At 44.3% G+C, this 18995-nt stretch overlaps 1 protein-coding gene across 4 annotated transcripts in view; it reads left to right on the forward strand.

Annotated features, from left to right (window-relative positions):
• FYN (FYN proto-oncogene, Src family tyrosine kinase) overlaps positions 1-18995 on the forward strand; it is a 212637-nt gene that overhangs the window by 150055 nt on the left and 43587 nt on the right. For all 4 annotated transcript variants that reach the window (XM_055535160.1, XM_055535158.1, XM_055535161.1 and 1 more), the window contains exons 4-6: positions 8990-9247; positions 11024-11120; positions 18269-18367. In XM_055535160.1, coding sequence (XP_055391135.1) covers positions 9001-9247; positions 11024-11120; positions 18269-18367 — 443 coding nt within the window. In that variant the 5' untranslated portion in view covers positions 8990-9000. The remainder of the gene's footprint in view (positions 1-8989; positions 9248-11023; positions 11121-18268; positions 18368-18995) is intronic.

The raw sequence follows: 18995 nt of genomic DNA on the forward strand, positions 1-18995 counted from the left end.
ATCTTGTGACCCTTCTTATTATAGCAGGAGCATTTTTTCCATGTTAGTAATCATTTTCTTTAAGCATAAGTTTTAACTTCTGTTTAACTCTACATTATGGCCTTACAATATACTTAGCTATTGTCTTCTTATTAAATAATTAGCACACTTTATAATTTTTTGAAGTATAAGTAACACCTCATAGGATCTCTTCATGTGTCATTTTTTTAAAAAAGCATCTCTCTAGCGCAGATTCAGAGGTTAAAGAGAAGACCCATTTTTAAGTTTTGGGTTTTTTTTTAATAATGTTGCCCTGTTGATTTACAAAAAGTTACATGCTAACTCCTGGTCTTCTGTCAGCCGTGTATGAGAACAGTCATCACTACTGGGCAAACATCTTCTTAAAATTTCATTGACTTAGAGGTGAAAGTAACTCACCAGTGTAAATTGTGTTACCACTGAAGGGAAATATATTTTAAGGTTGTTTTTTACTTTCTTTGAATTGCCAGCTCACATGCTTTCCTATTTACCTAATCTTAGAGTTGTCTTATCTGTATAAATTCCTTATATGTTAACCCTAGAGAATTGAAAGCATATGTCCACACAAAAGCTTGTTCATGAATGTTTACAGCAGCGTTATTCATAATAGCCAAAAGTGGGAACAACCCACACGTCTATTAGCTGATGATCAATAAGCAAGTGATATATCCATACAATAGAGTATTTTTCAGCCATAAAAAGGAATGAAGTACTAAGCCATCTATGAATGTTATGCCAAGTAGCCAGTCAGAAAAGCCACATACTGTGCAGAAGAGGCAAATCCATAGAGACATAAAGTAGATTGGTGGTTGCCAAGGGCTAGGCTGAGAACGGGATGGGAAATAATTGCTTAATTGGGTACACGTTTCTTTTTGGGGTGATGAAAATGTTGGAATTAGATAGTGGTGATGGTTCCTTTGCAAATATATTAAAAACCACTAAACTGTACACTTTAAGAGGGTGATTTTATGGCATATGAATTATATCTCAATAAAAATAAGACAAAATTTTAAAGTGCTAACCACAGGGAATTTTTCCATGGTCCAAGAAGTAATGGGGGAAGGTCTGAAGAACAATCAGTGCCCTATTTCTTTCTGAACCCTTTGTTTGGCATAGACAGTTTAAATCTACCTTTATTTTTATCACCATTCACTCTTGTCTTAACCTTGACATCCAAAAGTGAAGTGAATGTAAGAAGAAAGTGTTCTTCATTCCTTTTGGAGCTTTTCCACGGTTTGCTATTAAAACCTCATTTGTGCATTTGGGTTTGGGAATGGTTCCAGCAGTTAGTTGACTGCAGTGTTAAATCTCACCATTGGGGTCTAATGCTTCCATTTCTTTTTATTAAGTGCTTATGGGTCCCTGGGCATCAGGGAATGGAGGGTTGCACAGAGGGAAAGAGAATGTGTTGCCAGGGTATCAGCTGCCGCCTAGCAGCCTGAGGGTCATTTGAATAGGACAAGCCAGAAAGAGGAAGCCAGCAGATGTTCTAGGTGCCAGGAATGTAGCTTTTTCTTAAAGTAATGTGACATTTTAAGGGTGATTTCTATTAGTTCAGTTCCCTTGCTCTGTGGTATGGAGCAAGGTCCTTCCTCCTCACCCTCCAAAGGCCGTTGTTGCAAAGCCTAGCATCAGTGATCCGATGAGTCCAACTCCACCTCTTATTATTTCTGAATCAAAGTTTTAACTTGATTTTTCAATAGGCTCTGGTTCTGCCACTGTTGCTTGTGGCAAGGGTCTGCCTTGTAGATGTTCCTGCTTTCACTTCTTCTCACCACAAAGATGTAATATTATTTTATCACCTGTGTTTGGTTGGGGGAGCTCTCACTCTGAGGGCTCCCCAGAGTAGAAATCTATTATTGTTGTGCTTGGAGGAAGCATTACATGTGTATAGCTCAGTTTATGCAGTCAACATGTTCCAGAAAGTTTACATAATGTAAAGCGCATCATGTTTTCAGTGCAGTAGGACAGCTTTGTTTTACACTAAGGAAGCCAATGCTGACTCCTTTCTGGTATCTATAAATATCCTGCCATGTCTAGGAAGTATCAGGAAACTAAGGGCTGCTCTAATGTCATTGGCACAAACGTTCATTAAGATGCCAAACCACATCAAGGAAGCTGGTGACTCACCATACCTGGCGTGGTACCAGCACCCTTGCTGAGCCCGCTGTCTCGAGGGGTGGGCTGGGGATCTGGAGGAGCGGGGCCCAGTCCCTGAAATGAGGGCATGCATTAGTCATGCACATGAGGTTGGGTTCTGTGGAGTCAGGGACCTTCTCCACTGGTCTCTCCCTCCACTCCTCCCACCCTGGTGCCCACACCCTTGCGTGGACTGACCTAGATTCCACAGGGCAGGAGGCAAGGCTAGTGTAGAGGCTCCATGGGCTGGCCAAGAAGTCAGCCTGTCTGGCTTCAAATCCCATCCCCACCCCTGACTGAGCTGTAGACAAATTCCCGAACCTCTTTGATCCTCCATTGTACAGTGAGAGCAAAAAGCAATCCCCCATCTTAGGGTTGTCATGAAAATTTAGTGAGAAGACACGTTCCAGTACATAGCAGGGCACCTGACTTGCAGGGCACCTTCACTTAATAATGGTCATCACTGCTGAGATTGGGAGCCTTCATCTCTGTGATGCCCCATCCCACCAGAATATAATAAGTATTTGTTTTCTGTTGCCCTGTAACAAATTATGACAAACTTCCTGATTTAAAACAATGCCCATTTATCAGCTAACAGTTCTGAGTCACAAGTCCAGACGCAATGTGACTGCTCTCTCTGCTTGCAAGGCTGAAATCAGTGTATTGGCTAATAGCATTCTCATCTGGAAGCTTGAATGGGGAAGAATTCATTTCCAGGTTTTTTAGGCTTCTTGACCCAACTCAGTAGTTCCTTGTGGTTGTAGGACTGAGGTCCCCGTTTCTTTGCAATCTGCCAGGTGGGGGCTGTTCTCAGCTCCTAGAGGCCACCCATATTTCTGGCCACGTAACTCCTGTCTTCAAAGCCAGCTGTGGAAAATATCCCTTCCATGAAATTCCTTTCACACTTTGAATCTACTTCTCCAAAAAAAGGCCAGTTCCTTACAAGGGCTCACATGATAATGTCAGGTCTATCTAGGATAATCCCTCTTCAATTAAAACCAACTGTGCCAAATAAGAGAGCCTAAACACAGGAGCCATGATTCCATCATCCACAGGTCCCAGGGACTATCCGGGGCTTATCTACAGGAGGTGGGGATCTTGGGCACACCTTAGAGTTCTGCAACACCTTTTCAACAAGGCAGGTACTTCACGCCTGCCTTCCAGTTGGCAGCAAAAAAGAGGATTTTCCCTCACTGGCATGGTCTTTTGTGTTCATTTTTCATAACTGGGCTGCAGCCACTGGCTGGACCCAGCACCAATGCTGTGTGTGGTTCAGACCTCAAGTATTTACGTCTCTAAAATGCCATCCCAGCTGTGGCCTTTTCCCTGCTTTGGGAAGTGTTTGTGCTTCATAAAGGGTTGAGTGTGGTCCTGTCTCTCTCTAGCCTCCCCAGACATCCCTGGTCCCTCTGTCCTGGCTGTCCCCATCAGACAGCACTGCCTGCAGGGGGTCAGGAGCCAGGATCCCACAGAGAGGAGAGCCATATCGTAAAAGATATGAAAACGCTGAGACACTGGAGTGACAGATACTGTGGCCCAACTACCACTGCTACCAGTGAGGCCCTCCTCGTCTCCGAATGTCCTGCTTCCAGCTGTTCCATGGGGAAAGCTAAGGAAAGCCTTCCCCAGACTCTCAGGGGATTAGTTTCCCCATCGAGGACACAGAAATATATACCTCAGGTTGATTCTTGTGGGTATTTCCAGTCTTACAAGGATCAAGAGTTCCCTGCCATGAGTCTTCTGTCCTGAAGTCAATCCATTTCTCATGTGAGTCTGCCACATCTTATCCATTTGCCTCACTATTACTGTTGACTAGAAAAGGGTGTTTGGTTGTGAAGCTGCCAGTTTTTGCTTTTTCCCCAGAGAAGTCTATGCAGCTGTGCAGTCAATCTACAGTTGAGCTTTGAATACCTTTCCAGCTGTCCCCAGCTCAGTTACTTGTGTCTGGTTTCCAGGTTCTTAATTTAGTTCCCTTTCCCATTCTTTTACTTTCCTCTTGATACCCACCCAGGTAGAGCAGAGAGCAGCTAAAGGGACGGTGAATGAGAGCCCTAGGAATCATGCCACATCAGCGCCCAAGCCAGTGTGTTCTCCCTGTCACTCTCCAGAGTCTGGGCTATCAAGAGCCTTGCTGCCACTTACGTCTGAGAGCTCTTTCTCTTCTCCACACCCACCTCGGTTGGTTTTTCAGGCAAAGTGCTTACATTGTTGAAATTGTTGTCGGTTTCACCTTCCTCCTCCTGCTATCCTATTTGTGTGTCTCAGGAGAAAATAATTTGCTTTTTGCAGAAGACCGCCAGTGGCTATTTTCCTTTTCTGGTACTTAGCTCTCTCACATGCCTGAAATCTCACAAGTCCTGCTGTGGTGTAACCTGGGCATACAGGTGTTGCTTCACTGATTGGCATATGAGGAAATGTGGGCGAATCTGGGTTTAATGTGCATCTAACCAACCAGACCGGGTTCTGTGGCATCAGTAGAGGGAATGTACATTCCACCAGACTCATGCTAGACCAAAGTAGCCTGTGCCCAGAGTAGCGGATAGATTCCATCCTTCATGTCAGCTTCCGTCAACCACTCAAGGGCTATGTGAAAAAGGATTCTGAGGCCACCTATGTGATGGATGGGTGATGTCCATCACTCTCATAGGAAGAGGGCATGGAAGTCCTGGGATGATTCTTTCTTTAGTGATTTCTGCCCATTGTTTCATGCTCTTGTGGCACCTATGAGAGCACCCACAAGACTAAGGAAATTTTAAGTAAATCAGGTTTTACTTACATAGTAGAAGCAGAGCCCCTATGTTTGCAGAAGGACTGGAGAATAGGGGTCTTCACAGTCTAATCTATACCTTAACCACAGGTACAGGATCCTGCTGGTCAAAGCACTGTGCATGTTTTTCTAGGCATGGTAATATGTGGAGGACAATGGTCATGATGTATGATTTACTGATCAGAGTACTCCCAGGGCCCCACTTTTGAATGGCATTATTCAGCATTTCCCAGTGCCGCACAGATCTTGAGCTAGTGTATTAGTGCCTTATATGTTCACGATGGATGCACAGCATGGGCCATAAAAGCCACACTACAGAACTGTACATAACAAGGATGTTTTTATTTTAACCTGAATGCTCAGAACTTCTCTTCATGGCAAGGAGCCTGAAGTCACACTCAGTACAACTCATAGCATCTTCTGACCCCTTTCATCAGGAAATAGTTAGTCTGACCACCTCAAGTGGGAAGAAGAAGACCACAAGTTCTTATACAAATATTTTCATTGAAATTTAGCTTTTAATGACTTGAGCCTGCATTTCCTGATTTATTTCCTTTTCTTCATGTTTGTCAACAAAGTGAAGAGGATAAGCAAGATCCAAGTAGAAACATTTCTTACGCAAAATTGCAAGCACGTGAAGGGGTAACAGAGCTGTCCCTTCTAGAAAAGAGAATTGTTTTCTACAATTCTGATTGAGTTTGGGGTTTCTGCATTTAACATGTAACACATAACTTATTGAGTACCTGCTGTGTTTCAGGCACTGTTCTGGGCACTGGGGATGCAATCATGAAACAAAAACCGAAGAATAATCGCTGCTTCCAAGGAGCTTACTATTTGTTTCCTTCCATTGTTTCATAGAATTATATAAAAGCTGTTAAACATTTATTACAGTAGTAATACTTTTTTTAGTAGATTTTTTCTTTTTGGATATTTGTGAGTTACATTTTATTTGGGGCAAAATGAAGACTGCAGCCCCGGAGGCAGCACCTTAGATAGCTCTGAGAGACTGGTCCCAGTAGATTCTTGAAAGATTTTTTTTCTTAGTTTGGTTAGATGTAGGGTTCTGTTTTCAATAGGTTTCTGAGGTAGGGTTTTTTTGATAGAATTGAAAGAGTAGTTTGTAGTGAGAGTTCTCAGTGGTTTTAGATTATATACTCTGTCATAGGAATGAACTTCTCGAGAAAAAAAACAGCACTTTATGTCAGTTTTTTAAATTGCCTTTTTTGCCCCAGCATACCTGTTCTTCCAGGGAAGGCATTCTGGACTGCAGTGTTAATCACATGCATATAAGGAAAACAGCTCTTATACTGTTTCAAAGATATAGCTATAAATTCTGTCTTCTTCATAATTCAGGATTTCTCAAGCTTCGTGCATTCACATTTGGAGCCAGATAATTCTTTGCTGTTAGAGGCTGTCCTGTTCACCCTAGGAGGCTTTGCAGCACCCTTGGTCTCTTGCCATTGGATACCAGCAGTCCTCCTTACCCTCAAGTTATGCAGCCAGACATGTCCCTTGGTCATGGGCCACCAAGTCCGCCGCAGCTGAGAACCACTGGCATAAGTGATGTGATTCTGTGATGCAGGTCACACGTCCTCCGATTACAGCAGATCAGTGGAATCTCTGAGAAAAGCATCTAGGACAAGCAGTGTGTTATTGGCATTTGTAGAAGCTCAGGGCAACGTTCCACCATGAAAGGGTTAATATGAAGTGAGCAAGATATTTACCAGTCTTGTGAAATAACACCAACAACAAATGATGAATATCCTTCAGCCAATCATGCCTTGGAGATACTTTGCATTTCCTATTGGAAACTTGTTAAAAATCACATTCGTTTACCATAAGTTAGAGAGCATGTTGGACAGAGTACACTGTAAGTTAATCTGGAATGATTTACGCATAAATGTGTTCCAGATTTGGTGAGCTCAGCTCGAGCAGCAGGCGGCTTGTTTCCAAACATTTCCATTCTCAGGAACTGACATTCAGTTCAATAAGTATTTACTGAAACATGTAATGTGAGAGGGCCTTAAACAGTCTGATATTGCTTCCATGACCCCAGCCGGCATGGAAGCAGCGCTCAGAAAAGTGCCCCCCCAGAGTGTCTGTGTCTGATGTGGCACCCCCATTTTGGTTTGTAAGATATAGAGAGATACTAGTTCCTTCCTTGCCCTTCACCACCTCATGTCCCCTCTCGTCCTGTACCAGCTGTACTCTCCCCGGTGGATACATGTAATTACACGTGATGTCATGTGTTTCTTATTTGGTTCTTTGGTGGCAAATGGGCCACTTTTCAGAACTCTGGCAGGGACATCCATTGCATTTTCTACCTCCCCGCCGACAGCTGGACAGGGTATTGCAGTCCAAAGTGGGGTCATTTAACCAACTCACCTTCCATTTTTTAATCTTCTTCACGTCTCACACATGCCAGTAGATTCTAAAACACAGGGCACGGTGCTGATAGAAGTTGCTGGAAGAAGGGTTGGCTTTGAGGCAGAAAGGATAAAAGAGAAACAGTGGGTTAGAGAATTTCCGCTCATTCAATTGCTCTTTATGGAGCACCCACTATGTGCCAGCCACTAGCAATATAGCAATGACAAAAATGGACAGGACACTGCTTTCCTGGAGCTCACAGTCTACTGGGCAGTGAGACAAGTGGGAAGGCCATGTTTTCATATGGCACAATAGATGCTGTAAAGAGAGAAACCAAGATGCCATATGAGCATTGACGAAGAGCAGCACCCCAGCCTGGGGGATGGCGGGGAATCAGAGAAGGCTTTGCAGAGGAAGTGGTGTCTTAACTGAGACATGAAGATTATATTGTGTATCATAGAGGGAGAGGGAGGGACTTACTTCCCTGGTGGTCCAGTGGTTAAGAGTTCACCTTCCAATGCGGGGAGTGTGGGTTCAATCCCCGGTCAGGAATCTAAGATCCCACATATCTCCATGGCCAAAAAACCAAAACATAAAACAGAAACACCATTGTAACAAATAAAGGCTTTTTTTAAATGGTCCATATCAAAAAAAAACCCAGAGAGGAGAGGACAAAGGGGTTCAAAGCCATGTTCCAAGGACAAAAGGTGAGTGGGAAGAATAGAATCTTAAGCACTGAGAAGTTAGGCATGTTTGGATGGTAGAGTGAGAGACAGGAGGGCTGAGAAGTAAACGAAGAGGAGCCAGTGACAGACGAGCTTCAGGACTCTTACGAGAACACTTGGGTCTTGGCTGATGCCCTTTACTGAGACCAGCATCGACACAGTAGGTTTAGTTGGAAGGAGGATGGAGTGACAGTGACTCAAGTTTTAATTCACCACTAATTCTAGAATATGGGAATGAGCTTTTAAGTGTTTCTGAAAGATGTCAAAAGCTAATGGAAATTTAAAAAGTTAATTAGCCTGTTTAAATGATTTTGTGACTGTAGGCTATCATGACATCCTGCAAATACACTCAGCCCTCTCAGTTTCTGCCAACTGTATTTTTTTCATCTAGTGATTATTTCTTAATTTTGATACTTATCATCTTATTGCTTAAAATTTAGCAAATGTGTATCTGTGAATGAGTACCCATGAATGAAGAAGTACAGTAAGCTATTTAAGGGCTATATTCTGGCTTTTCCAACATGCCTGTATTCTCTTTAGATTTCCTTTGCTGTGATGGAGGGTTTTATTCTAATGTTTTATTCTAATACTGCACAGATTCATTTTTGAGAGCATACACTATTTTTTAAGGTGACTAGAGAAAACCAAGTTATATTACTGGACAGTCTTTAGGCAGATATCTGACATTACAGGATTGTAAGGGTGCAGACCTCATGTGAGGGAAAATACTGAATGGTGAACATAATGCTCTGTGTTGATCCCATCGCCCAGAGCATATGAGGGATAAATGTGATGGTCAAGTTAAGGGCACTGAGATTACTTCCAACCGCCAACCCCAGCCTCAGCTTTCCATGGCCCTCTAGGCCTAAAATACTGCATGAGAACTTTGTAAAAGATTCCCCTTTATAGTCAAGCGACCCAGCCACTAGGGGGCATCCAAGTTCACGTGCCTCTTTCTGTTTGTTTTCAACAGGAATTTAGATAATGGGCTGTGTGCAATGTAAGGACAAAGAAGCAACAAAACTGACGGAGGAGAGGGATGGCAGTCTGAACCAGAGCTCCGGGTACCGCTATGGTACAGACCCCACTCCTCAGCACTACCCCAGCTTCGGTGTGACCTCCATCCCGAACTACAACAACTTCCACGGGGCCGGGGGCCAAGGACTCACCGTCTTTGGGGGTGTGAACTCTTCGTCTCATACTGGGACCTTGCGAACAAGAGGAGGAACAGGTCAGGATGAAGCTACTCTTAAGTCTTTTAGCCATTGAACATTTGTGCTCCTTTGGCGTTTGAGTTTTTAACCACTCTCCAGCTCCCTGCTACCAAATGAAAGGCTCTTAAAATCACTGAAGCTTGATGGACAAATCTAGATACCGGCAACAGTGGCATGGGGGTCCCCCGGCTGCTGCTCTGTGAGGATCCTGTGAGGGTTACAAGGCACAACTTTCTGCTGAGTCATTTGAGGCCAGTGGCTCTCAACCTTGGCTGGCTGGCTTGGAATAACTAGGCAGCTTTTTCAAAATATAGATACCTGAGCCCCACCCCCACCCCCACCCCCAATCCCAGATATTTTGAATCAGAAGTTTCAGGACTGGATATGAGCATGGATGTTTTGAGTTCTCCAGCTATGAAAGCACTCCTTCCTCACAACCCCCAGTTCATAGTGTTTCCAGGGGAGTACCTGCCCTTTCAGCTTTCTAATTAACCTCCATCCTTCCGGTCACTTCCCAGCTGGTGGGCTCATTTGGCTATATTATTTTTTGCCAATTTGTCTCCACTGATTCTCTAATCCTCCCATTGTCTTCTATATGACAGAGTTTATCAGCCCTCAAGTATTTTCATCTCTTTTGTATTTTAAATTTGAATCTTATGTATCCTTAAGGGATCATCTCTTTTTTTTTTAACTTTTCCTTCTCTTTTCCCTAGGCTGTGTTTCACTGCTATGTGCATTTGCTGACTTAGCTAATACTTTGTAAAATATCTGGCGTGTGTTCTCAGACATATGTTTTCTGAAATATTTGTAAGATATCTCATGCATCCTTAATCTTCCAAAGCCTCTCCCAGTATGTGAACCATGGTAACTAGATATTTGACATAACTTGTTCCAAAACTGTCTTATTTATTATAAATTTTTTAAAATATATATATATATAATACATCAACCCATATGTTCTCAGTTCAGCTGGGAGCAGAGGTCTTATAAAATAGCCCACTATTACTTTTTACGTGGGGAATTGGCACTACCAAGGCCTCTCTTCCCTCTGCACCCAACAGGGTAGTGTAGTTATATCCAGGGGACCTGACCCAGAGCTTTGGGCAACTAACTACTTCTGTGCTGCCAACACTTCACACTCTGTTCAGTAGAAAAAAAATATTTATGTTCATCCTTATGGTGAATGTAGCTTTCCCTTGAGAGCAGGCCTTACATGGGTGACTGGAGGCTGAGCACACTTCCTTATCCTTCCAGCCTTCCTGGAATGGAGGGCTGAAGGAAAGAAATCATCAGGCAGTCTAGGGACGTCTGTCTCTGGAGGATTAAGCGGGGAAAACGGGCCAGAGATGCACCCAGCACACACACCACGTGCCTGCTGGGAGAAGGCGCGCGCTCTGCTTTCTCTCCCTGGGCCTCATGTGGCTCCTCATGGGGGCAAAGCGTGTCTTGTCAGTGCTGCAGAGCACTGCCCATCTGAACTGTAATGTTGCTACTTGTTGCCCTTGGTTGTGGCCAAAATGTAATATTAATATCTGTCTATTCTTGAAGACTCATTCCAAGTGTGCAGAGAGAAATCCTTCAGCCCTGGGTTTTAGTCAGCTCAAATAATGCTTCCTTTCACAAAGACTGAGGCATAAATTCTGGTTTCACGCATTAGTTACAACACTGCCTGATGTTATCAGTGCTGATTAGATGTAAATTTTGAGAATGAGGCTTTAGTGAAGATTTAATCTCTTGGAATTAATTTTCCCTGGTGTAATAATCTCTCCCATTTTGATTTTGTTTTTTGTCAGGAGTGACCCTGTTTGTGGCCCTTTATGACTATGAAGCACGGACGGAAGATGACCTGAGTTTTCACAAAGGAGAAAAATTTCAAATATTGAACAGCTCGTAAGTTCGGAGAGGGAGAAGAAAGCAGGCATGCCTTTCAGGCCAGGAAGTGATTCTAGTGTTAGCAGTCTGCACCTTTTTTCATATCTCTGAAATGCTAAGAGAGCACTTGCTCATGAATCCATTAATTCTTAGCAATTTAACTTGAGGAAAGATGAGTCAATGAACCAGTGTGGTATTCTATGGTTCTGTGTGTCCAGGGAGCTTTTTGGGAGCGTAGAAGCAGAGTCAATGGTTTTGGTTTAAAGGCTGTGGAAACACCAGGATCTCCCTCTACAAATCCACAGTTTCAGATGATTGGCATGGGGCTTGCCTGTCCACATTACCCTCTCTCTGCCCTGAGATTTTCTTCAGATTTCACGTGTCACCCTGGCCTCATGTAATGCTGGCAACACATTCCATTTTCAAAACTGCTAGATGTTCTAATTGGTGAAGCCTGTGGAGGCATTTTGCCATAATGAAAATTTGCAATTGACTGAAACCTTTGTAAGGGGGAAGGAGAACTGATTTGGCCCTCTTGAGAATGACAACAGTGCATGCCTTTTCAGTGTGGCCAGTAGGAACAGCCCGTTATGCAGGCAATGGGGAAACGTCAAGGGCGAGAATCACTCATGTTTCAAATCCTCCATTTAATACTTCCTTTAGGGAGAGTAAAATATGAGTCCAATTTCCCTTCAGTTTTTAAATATTGTGTCTATTAGGCTCAGGCAAGGTGCACAGGTCAGGGCCCTCCAGAAAAATTCAGGCTCAGAAGAAAATGATGTCCCGTGTGTCTAAGTCAGGCCCCCTCCCCTACTCCTCAAGTTTCCCTCATGAGCGCCCCCTAGTGTCTGGGAAAAATAAGGGCGGAGAGCCCCTTAGGAAGGTCCAGTTAATCTGCCCTCTGCCCTCTGAGCAAACTGGATTGTGTGATGGTGGAAGGCCCGGACGCCTGGCACTTCTGCTTTCCCACAGCCCTGCTCACCCTGCACATCCCAGGAAGGAGGAGTAGTCCTTGGAGCAAGGAACTGCCCCAGGCCCTGAACATTGCCTCCTTATAAAGCCCTCCCCTCCCCTCAAATGCCCCCAACTCAGGACGACCTTTCAAGGGCAGGAATGGAATTCCTCCCATATTAGGCCAGTGACTCTTCCAGACATCAGAAGGAACTGTCTCTGTAGTTATAGGATTGGGTTGTTTTTTTTTAATTTATTATTGTCACCATTAACAGGGGGGTGGATGGGATTTTTTTTTAACTTTTTATTTAAATTACGTATGGTCAAGTGCACAGATCAAAAGTGTGCATGGTGGTGCTCGCATAATAACACTGCTCAACTGAAAAATAGTTCAGGTGGTACCTTGTATGTCATACGTATTTTACCACAGTTTTTTTAAAGGTGTACCATTTGCAGAATTTTCACAAACCAAATATACCTATATAACGTGTACCGGGATCAAGAAGAACATTACCTGCCCACCCCACCCCCCCAGCCCTCCTCCTGTAGCCACAGGAATTTTTCTTTAACTAGTGAACAGCTGCTCTTTGTTGAGGGCTCTTAGGTGCCAGCCACATGCTAAGTTGCAGATGTTCTCATTTGCCCTTCACAGCAACTGAGGTGTGGCTCGTAGTCATCTTTTGACATAGGAGGAGCCAGAGGCTCAGGATAGAGAGCAGCCCAGGTACGTGGCGCTAGCAAGTGGCAGAGCGGAGGGTGAGATGTGGGGATGGCATACGGAGTGCAGTGTCAGGCTCGGGGCTGGAAAGGCCCAAGTCAGAGGAAACTGAGCCATTGCTGTTACATACAGGTTTGAGGGGAAGTGGGAGAGGGGGCATTTGGCTTTGATGTCTTCTGATTTCTGATTCCTTGTTGTTAATTCGATGCTCAGATGAGTGCTTCTTGTCAGAGGCTGCTAATTTCGAACTCTGAAATACCACCCTCCTTCCCCTCCCTATTGTATTCGGTATTTCCTAAAGGCCAAGGTTGGTTAGAACTTTTCAATTCATTTGTAACTTCTAAAAGGTAAGAATTCAGAAATATAGGAAATACCTTAAGTGACTCTCTTAGGTTTTCTCCACACTGCACATGGGTCTACACATCAGGTTTGCAAGGGCACTTGGAAAGCCAGTCGTTGCCAAAATCTTAATTTGTGACTTCCTCCTTTGTTAAGCTGGGTCAGATCTGGAATGGCTTCTGATTGGAATTTTGGAGAAGCACTCAAGGAAGATACGATCTACCTCAATCTATATTTCGTGATTTGCATGCGTGGTCTTTAATGTTTACAGGAGGCATTTGAGGCTCTGACCCTGTTCCCTTAGAAGACAATATTACAAAGGACTTTTTTTCCCCTTTAATGTTCTTCCTTCTTGCCAGTGGAATTTCTCATCCTACGTGCCATTTAAATGCCCTTTTTCAAGGTTATGGAGCGTTGAAAATAAAGTTTTTGTAACAAACACAATATCCCGAAGTCAAGGGTAATAACAGGGAAGGGAAAATGGTGAAGGAAAAACAAAGCAGCAGTGCAGAACCAGATGGCGCGCGACTCCCTCCCCTTCCCCAGCCTCTCCTGGGCCCCTGGCTCCCACCCCTTGAAAGATGGGGAGGGACAGGGCTGTGTTCTCCCTGGGCCAGCTGCCACACCTCCCGTGTGGGCCCTCCCACTCCTTTCCCTGTCAGGGGCTGCCACACCCCCCGTGTGGGCCCTCCCACTCCTTTCCCTGTCAGGGGGCTGAAGCTGAAGGCCTCCGGGCAGGCTTTTGTGCTTTAAGGTGCAGCGTAAACCGTGTGATGTGCTTGTGTGGCTGTGCCCCTGGCCCGAGCTGGAGGCACTGCTTCCCACCACGGGGAGGAGAGGTGTAGGTGCTCAGTGCAGGGTGTTCGGACATTACTAAACTTGATCCATTTTTGAATACAGAATTCATCTGTCTTATTCCTATTTTTGCATTTCATGACTACTGCTGCACCACCAGAAGCAGCAACTCTAAAATATAATCAGTGTTTTACAGAGTGGAACAGTGCTCATGGCCTAGGGTGCTGTCAATAGTCGTGTCCAGCTCTTTGCAACCCCATGGACTGGAGCCCGCCAGGCTCCTCTGTCCATGGAATTTTCCAGGCAAGAATCCTGGAGTGGGTTGCCATTTCCTCCTCTGGGGGATCTTCCCAACCCAGGGATCAAATCCACTTCTCCTGCATTGGCAGGTGGATTCTTTGTCAGTGACCCACCGGGGAAGCTCCCATGGCCTACAGTAGTGACTCCTTTAAAGCTCTTTTCATTGTTATAAGAAGAAATCTGGTTTAGAGCCCATGTAAGCTTTTGACCAAATTGTTATGGATATGCTCTGTGAGAGTAAGATGGGTGGTGACCAAATTTAGAAAGAATCCAGCATTTATAATAATAATGCGCCAAAGCTCCATAGATCAAGGCTGACTTCTGTTTGCAAATGTCATTTCCTGGCTCCATCAGGGCTCCAAACTCCCAGCTCCTGGGACCACAAGCCCTCTGAGCAGCTCTGGGGAATGGGAAGAGGCTCTTTTAATATGTGTTTAAACTAGAGCAAGAGGGGAAGCTGTGATGGAAATTTCTATTCTAAACCAGAGCCAAGGCTTAAATCATGTATTTGAATCAGACCAAGATAACAGTTGAAGAAAAGTCTCACCAACTCTTAAATTAATGAAATAACTGGACTGTAAGAAATGTTTAAAGAAATGCAATTTTAATAATACTAATTACTCGTGGTAACTCAAAGAAAAAGTAACCTAGTAAAGATCCTGTTTTCCTAAATCAAGTTGAATAATTTGCATAGAGTATGTTATTTATTTGTAAGTGAATTGGGCTTCCAGTGTATTAAAAAGTGATTTATTCATCTGCTCAGAAGGGTCCTTTTGCTATCTTGAGTCTATACCAGCCTGTCTGGGCACATGTGAGTTACTACATTGTGTCCTTGTCACCTCCTTTGGTGGAGAAAGAGACCCTAGATGGCCTCAAAAAGAGAAAAGGATTTTATCTTTCTCAGCTTCTCATGAGTGACTGAAAACCTTTGTGAGATTAATAGAGGCATTCAAGAGAAAATTGTGAATTCCTAATACATGACTTTAAAATGATCTGATAGTTGGATTCTAATCAGTGCTAAACTATTTAGGTGCCAAAACCAAAATGAGGTAGTTAATGCTCAATTTGAAATGGAAAGAACTTGATCACCTGGATAAGGCTGTGCTTGTCACAACTTGCAGCAAAGTATATTGGTTTCCTGTCCCAGATGACATTTCCACGCACCTGAAAATTGATAGTATTGACTTTTTTTTTTCCTAAATTCAAATCAATTATAACTAACTCAATGAAGGTTATTTTGCAGTAAAAAATAAATAAGCCTCTGCTGCAAGTACTTAATATTTTCCTTACTGTTTGGGAGATTTCACAGGTGTGTGTGTGGTGGGAAGCACAGAGAAAGAGAAGAAAGCCTGGAAGTGATATGTACTGTTATTTTCTATAATGAAATGTCTCCATCTAGTGGAAGTTCAGAGCAGTAAATGTCACCACGTTAAAATGATAATGGCTCCAAAGCAGTTTCCTTAAACACGTGCAGTGTGCAAAGAAAAAAATAAACTTCCACATATGTTCTTAGATGATGTCCTTACAACTGCACGTATTTCCCTTGACAGATGTAGAAATGAAACCAATACAAACTGTTACAGTGTTAACATTTATAATGTCATAATTTGAACCTGAAAGGCAGAGGGACAAGCTCAGGCAGCTACACAGGGTAGATTCCACACAGCCAGTATCAGTCTAGTTCTTAAGTTGGGTGGTGGGTTCACAGGTGTTCATATGTACCTGTAGTCTGTGGTATGCATAAATTACTCCATAAACTAAATTTAAAATTATTAATAAAGGAATTTCTGGGTGCAACTATCTCCCTCTTTTGATTGATTTGTTTAAATTTAATAGAGTAATGAAAGACTGGAAAACTAATTAGAACAGCAGTTTTTTAAAGGCTTTGCGAGCACCCTGTTTCCTTGGGAACTCTTCTGTGCTGCTTGTGCCACCTGACACTTCCCGCAGCCGCACCTGTAGCCCCGATGGGCTTGTCACCATCTGTCTGTCGTGTGAAATCCTGTCTGGAGTGGCTGCTCATCATCACCTTGCTCAGGGTCAGGCTTTAGAGCTTGAGTCATAGAGTGAGGCGTGCATTTACCACGGAGGCTGGTCCTCCTCCACCTAATTGCATCCATCTGGGGAGGACCCTGACCAGGGTCCAGAGCCAGCATTTCTCTTCCCTGTCGGAGGGCTTTGACACACAGGTCAGTGAAAAAGTGATTGGAAAAAAAAAAAAAAAAAAAAAACAGCCTGGAATTGCCCTTGCTTCCTCCAAGGACCAAAAAAGGCAAGAGAGAAGGTGCTGGGCATCTGGTGATCAAAAGGCTGGGAGGCCTCCGTCTGCTCAGGGGCAGTTCGGTCCTCCCTTGCCCTCCCGCTCTTGACCACAGTCCGGTGGAGGGCTCTGTGACACCGTCTGTGTCAGAGCTACAGCCCCACATACACACTGACCTTTGTTGATGGGGGAGGAGGCGCATACTCCGCTCCACTCGTGCTCCCTGTCATGTGCAGCTGTGTGAGTCTGATCGTATGAACTCTAACCATTCCATCTATTCATTTGTTTCAAGCTGGGTCGTGTTTCAAGTCCCCCTTTCCGTCTGTCTGCCCACAGTGCTGAGCGCCCGACAGATGAGGCCATGCTGTGGCTGAAACACCGGGCTGAAGTGGTGAGGCTAAGACTCTCACCCTCTTAGCGAGGTCTTTTCCTCCCCCTGCACCCACACAGCTGAACCCACCCTTCCTCTCCTGCCCCCCAGACTCAGGCCAGTGCTGTCAATACTCGATGAGATAACCTCAGAGGGAAAATGTATGAGCAAGTGATAACCCACTGTAAGCCTTATTCTTCTACCTATTTTCTTGAAAGCAAACAAGGCAGATATTCAGAGCGCCTGCATTCTTTATTGGGCCTCCTAACAGGCCACCTTTCTCAAATGATATACAACTGTGAAGGGCTTCCCAGGTGATACAGTGGTAAAGAATTCACCTGCCAATTCAGGAGACTCAAGAGACACAGGTTCGATCCCTGGGTCGGAAAGATCCCCTGAAGTAGAAAATGGCAACCCACTCCAGTACTCCTGCCTGGAGAGTCCCATGGACAGAGGAGCCTGGCGGGCTACCGTCCACCGGGTCACAAAGAGTCAGCGCTGAGCAACTAAACACACAGACACACATATGCAGCTACAGTGTCTGTCTCTTCCTTTTTTCTTTCTTTCAAATCATTTACTAGCTGACAAAATAACGTTAAAGCCAGGGGCCTGCATAGAGGTACCAGGACGCTGGGGACAAAGTAGAGACTGTTAGCCAAGTTGGCACCATCAGTGCACCCTTTATTTTCTCCCAGCTCAGCTTTATTGAGATATAATTGGAAATATGACATTGTATAAGTTTAAGGTGTACAATGTGATGGGTTGACACATGTATGTTGTGAAATGTTTACTACAATAAGGTTGGTTAACACATCCCTCACTTCACATAATTACAATTTTGTTGTTGGTACGATGTTTTCCTTAAGTAGGCAGTGATTGAGTTCCCTTCCCCTCTAAGTTGGAGACACTTACCAAGCCATAGGGACTTCTTGGGCGGTGCTAGTGGCAAAAAAAAAAAAACCTGCCTGCCAGCGCAAGAGACATAAGCCACAGCGGTTCGATCCCTGCTTCAGAAAGATCTCCTGGAGTAGGAAATGGCAGCCCACTCCAGCATTCTTGCCTGGAGAGTCCCATGGACCGAGAAGCCTGGTGGGCTACAGTCCATAGGGTTGCAAAGAGTCGGACACAACTGAAATAACTTAGCACGCACCAAGCCAAATGCCCTCTTCCCCATCAGTGCCCCCTCACGGAGGGTCCTACATTCTGAATTCATAAATAAAGCGAGAGATGAGAGACAAAGCTGGATCCTCTCCCAGCTAATGTGGATGGCACGCATTGGACCCTCATAGAAAGCTGTGTGGGAGTTTGGAAAAATCAGGTAGTAGAATGACTAGGAGGTAGTCATGTGCTCCCACTACACCGAGCCTGTGACTGCAGAACACTGAACCAGTTGACATATTCACTTCCTTTTCTCTTTTTTTTTTTCTCTCCAGGGAAGGAGATTGGTGGGAAGCACGCTCCTTGACAACTGGAGAGACGGGTTACATTCCCAGCAATTATGTGGCTCCAGTTGACTCCATCCAGGCAGAAGAGTACGTTTTGCTGTTTTCTCTTAACTACTTGCTTTTCCACGTTAGTTGCGCTGATAAATTCATTAGCCTTATGCAAGAGGAAGAAGCAGTCCCCGAGAGCCATCAAGGGGGGAGAGGATGTGGCAATGCTGTGACCCCCAGGCTCTATGCCGTGGTTTTTGCCACATCTGCGTAATGCTTGTATCTTTATTAACTTAATGTTTTTCTTAAAGCCTGCTCACCTTTTAAAAACATTTATTTCAAGAAGAAACTTTATAGTAGCACCTCAAATGAAAACTGAGTATTACTTTGCCATAGATAGAAATAACCATAAGAACGTGATGAAATTCTACCTAGAGCCTGCATTACTGGCCACTCCAGGATCTAAGCCTGCAGTCTGCTGAAGAAAAGAGGGGAGGGGAAGGAAGAAGGGAGGGATGAAGATAGAGAGAAAGGGAGGTGTAAGTAATCGTTAAAGATCAATTTGAGATTTTTCTCCTCAGCATGTACGGGAGTTTTAAAGGGGTGCTGGAAAGGCACACCGTTCACAGCCCAGGTAGGAATAACGCACGTGCAGTGTGTCCTGCCACTCAGGAAGCCCCGTGGTCATGCACTTCAAATGGTCCTTTGCTTTGACATAGAGTCTCAG

This window comes from Bubalus kerabau, chromosome 9 (assembly GCF_029407905.1).
Source record: "Bubalus kerabau isolate K-KA32 ecotype Philippines breed swamp buffalo chromosome 9, PCC_UOA_SB_1v2, whole genome shotgun sequence".
Classification (NCBI taxonomy): Eukaryota; Metazoa; Chordata; class Mammalia; order Artiodactyla; family Bovidae; genus Bubalus; species Bubalus kerabau.